At 36.4% G+C, this 4,174-nt stretch overlaps 1 protein-coding gene across 1 annotated transcript; it reads left to right on the top strand.

Moving 5' to 3' along the window:
• The first annotated feature begins 724 nt into the window (after positions 1-724).
• On the top strand, positions 725-2,320 carry LOC126554018 (uncharacterized). Its single transcript, XM_050209136.1, has one exon. It carries the CDS (start codon positions 725-727, stop codon positions 2,318-2,320), a length of 1,596 nt encoding a protein of 531 aa, XP_050065093.1.
• Positions 2,321-4,174: the final 1,854 nt, after the last annotated feature.

The following is a 4,174-nucleotide window of genomic DNA, read 5'->3' as shown; positions in this document are numbered from 1 at the left end:
CGTACTGAGTAGATAGATCGATCGTAAATCGATGACCAGCCTTAAGATAAAATGTTCGTAAGCTCATCAAGTAAAAACCAATTCGTGTTTAAATATATCTGCACATCATAAGTAACAAATATATTAGATTTATCTTGTCAATTTACGCTTACCTACTAAACAATAGGACGCAATCGGAACACAGAAAAGGTAGTGAAAATATCGTTTACCTGTGTCCGGGATGCAATCGACGAACTCCGATTGCAACACACAATAGGTACGGGCGGTAGACAGTCAAAGTACAAAGATAACGCGAAATGGTGAATACGTGCTGCCTACAACTCCGTTGGCCCTACTCACCCCCCACCATTGACCGATCAGCCACCGTTGTCATCGAGTTTTTAAACGTGAATGGGGAAATGGTATCTGACATCGTTGTACCTATTACAGGAGATGGTGCCTGTTTATTTAATTCGTTCTCCTATCTTATGTAAGGAACTGAGCAAATGGCCAAAGAAATACGCAAGCTTATTGTGAGCCACGTAACAAAAAATTGGACGGAGTTTTCTGTCATGTCTCACGACAAGAATGGGAACAACTATATGAGTTCCGCTGAGTATTTTGCTGACATGTCTCAATTATATACTTATGGTGGTTTATGTGAATTGGTGGCTGCTGGACAATTGTTCACCGCAATTATCAGCTCTATGAGCGTTTTGGTATTGAAGGTTACCCTGTGTTGAGGATGCGTTTTACGCAAAATCTCTCTAGGGGCCATTTTGATGTATACCTGCCTAAGGAGTCAGAAATATTGATCCCTCAGAGAGATTCCATATTACAGCAGTCACCTTTCTCTTTATCCCTGAAGAAGGGTAGAAAACGCCGTGCCAGATACACTGGCAATATAAGAAAAAAACAACTTAAAAACGCGGCAAAGACATATGCACTTCGTAATCCTTTAGTGAACAGATCTGCAGTTTCCAGGTACCAGCTAGATAATCCTGAGGTAGGCAGAGCTGCTAGGTCTCGATATGAGCATACTAATCTCCGCCGGAAAGTTGAAAGACTGACACTTCCATGGAAAATAATGGTCAACTCAGGAATGACGTACAATCCTGACCTGGCTTATGAGGCAGAAAAAACTATAGCTCTTGGTTCTATGAACCACAAGTGCGAATACTGCAATGCACTAAAATGGAAAGAAGAAACCCCCGGAATGTGCTGCAATAATGGCAAAGTGCAGCTTCCATCTTTTGAACATTTTCCGGAACCTCTCAACAGCCTGCTTATAGACAGACACCCCCATCATAATCATTTTATGTACCTTATACGAAAATACAATGGGTGTTTTCAAATGACATCATTTGGGGATAAAAAAATTGTAACAGAAGGATTTATGCCTACTTTCAAAGTTCAAGGACAGGTGTATCATTTGGTAGGGAGTCTCATGCATAAACCTGATCAGAATGCCCAATTTTTACAAATATATTTTGTAGGAGAGGATGAGAGGGAAGTTCGCTCTAGATGCGCCAATTTTACACATGTCAAACCAGGGTTGGTCAAACAATTGCAAAGCATACTCTATGAAAAAAACAGTTATGTCAAACAATTTAAGACCACGATTAATGCGGTGCAAAAGAACTGTAAAGAATTTAAAGTGGTCATCCGTGAAAACAGAAAACCAAATAATGCTCATGTTGGTCGCTTTAACGCACCAACACAAAATGAAATAGCTCTGATAATTGGAAGTCAACAATTTGAAAATAGAGACATTGTACTTCAAAGTCACGATAATAAACTACAGCGTATCAGTGAAATTCATCGAGCATACGACGCTCTGCAGTATCCACTTATGTTTTGCCATGGCGAGGACGGATACTCTATTGACATACCATTGTGTAATCCCACTACGAAATTGCCTCTTGAAAAAATAGTTTCTGCAGCATCCTTTTATGCTTACCGAATTATGATTAGGCAAGATGAAGTTAACCATATTGTATACTTCCGCTCCCTCTTCAGTCAATTTTTGGTCGAATTATACGCAAAAATTGAAACTGAAAAGTTGAATTGTATTAAGAATCATCAGAAACAGCTAAGAGCTGAGAACTATATTCATCTCAAAGATGATGTGGGAAGTAATGATGTTAATGCAACTGATCTAGGTCAAATCGCAGTACTTCCTTCATCATTTACGGGCGGACCTAGGTATATGCATGAACGAACTCAAGATGCCATGGCACATGGTCGTCCTGATCTATTCATCACATTTACATGTAACCCTACTTGGAAAGACATCATAGATGCACTGTTTTCTTGGACAAAAGCTGGACGATCGTCATGACATTATAGCGAGAGTATTTCATATTAAAGTAAAGAAATTAATGGCACTCTTGACTAGAGGAAAATTATTTGGTGACGTAAGGTGCTCTATGTATGACGTTTACATTAAGTCATTTTTGCCACAAGTGGAAAAACAACCAATGTAGTATATAAGGAGGTGCTAATAATAATAATAATATATAAATATAATAATATTCACGGCCTATAAATGTATGTTTTAATGAATCTTTAACACACCCACCACCACAAATTAAATGAGAATTTGACGTGATATTGGCACTATCCATACAATTAAATTAAAAACTAATACACGACATACGAGAATGCAAAAAAAGAAAGTAATACACAGGCAACGCCGTGTCGGGTCAGCTAGAAATTGTATATAGAACACAAGTTAATATGCGGAACACACAAACCAATTTTACCTCGAATGACTGCTCCCGGATCGATGTTAGAATTCGCCGCATGGAAAAAAACTCAACGACATCCGATAGTTATATATGCTGATTTTGAAGTACTACTAAGAAAATCTGATGAAAAATGTGGAAACAATACAAAAGCTATTCAAAAACACGAGGCCATGAGTTATGGTTTTATGGTTAAAGCAAATAACGACGTTCCCGCAGAACTGCTTGAACAATTTAATATTCCAACTTCACCTATAATTTTTCGTGGCGATGAAGATAATCAGAATGTGGGTGAACATTTTGTGAAGAGTATCGTTGAAATAGCTGAAAACATTGAAAAATTACTACAAACCAACATACCAATAACCTTTATTACAGAACAACAACAAGCACATAATTTATGTAAGACATGTAATTTATGTAAAAACGGTTTCTCTGTGGAAAACCATAAAGTTGCTGATCACTGTCACTTATCGGGTAAATTTCGACAAACATTGTGTAATACTTGCAACCTCAAGCTTCAAACACCACATTTTGTACCATGTTTTTTTCACAATTTATCGAATTATGATGCACATTTTATTGTAACTGAACTCGGTCTCGATGTGAAAAGAATTTCTGTAATACCAAACAGTGAAGAAAAATTCATCTCATTTTCAAAACACGTTTCCAACAACTTTTCAATACGGTTCATCTACACATTAAGATTTATGGCTTCAAGTTTATCAACACTCTCGGAAAATTTATTAACACCAGGGTTCGAAAAGTTTAGAGAAACAGCTAAACCTTTTAATACCACAGACTTGCCACTCGTTACTCGTAAAGGTGTTTACCCTTAGAGTATACGGATGGTTGGAACAAGCTGGAGCAAACCAATTTACCAGAGAAAGCAGATTTCTACAGTACACTAACAGAATCAAAATATACAAGAAGAAGATTATGAACATGCAAAAACTGTTTGGAGTCACTTTGGATGCAAGACTTTGGGTGAATAGAGTGATCTATATCTGAAAATTGATGTTTTATTGTTGGCTGACGTGTTTGAGAACTTCAGAGACCTATGTTTAATCACATACTGTTTGGACCCATCTTTTTACTATACAGCACCAGGATTCTCCTTTGATTGTATGTTTAAATATACCAGAGTCAAATTAGAGTTACTCACAGAGTACGATATGCTGTTGATGATTGAAAAGGGTAATTATAATAATTATATATAAAATTATATATAACTTATAACTATTGTAGTGTCAAGAGTTATATTTAATAATAAAATAATAAGTACTATTGATAAATTAAAAAAATATGTATTTACTCCAAAACGTCAAGACCCAGAACCAGAAACAAGTTCTTCACTCATGCAGGAAAGTAAGTTTACAAAAGGAATCCATATTATAATATGTAAAATATACAGATATATTAGATGTTAGATGGATCTAGACAGATAA

The sequence above is a fragment of the Aphis gossypii genome, unplaced genomic scaffold (assembly GCF_020184175.1).
Source record: "Aphis gossypii isolate Hap1 unplaced genomic scaffold, ASM2018417v2 Contig00402, whole genome shotgun sequence".
Taxonomy (NCBI): domain Eukaryota; kingdom Metazoa; phylum Arthropoda; class Insecta; order Hemiptera; family Aphididae; genus Aphis; species Aphis gossypii.
The sequence above is the reverse complement of the archived record's forward strand: the minus strand, read 5'-3'. Positions and strand labels throughout refer to the sequence as shown.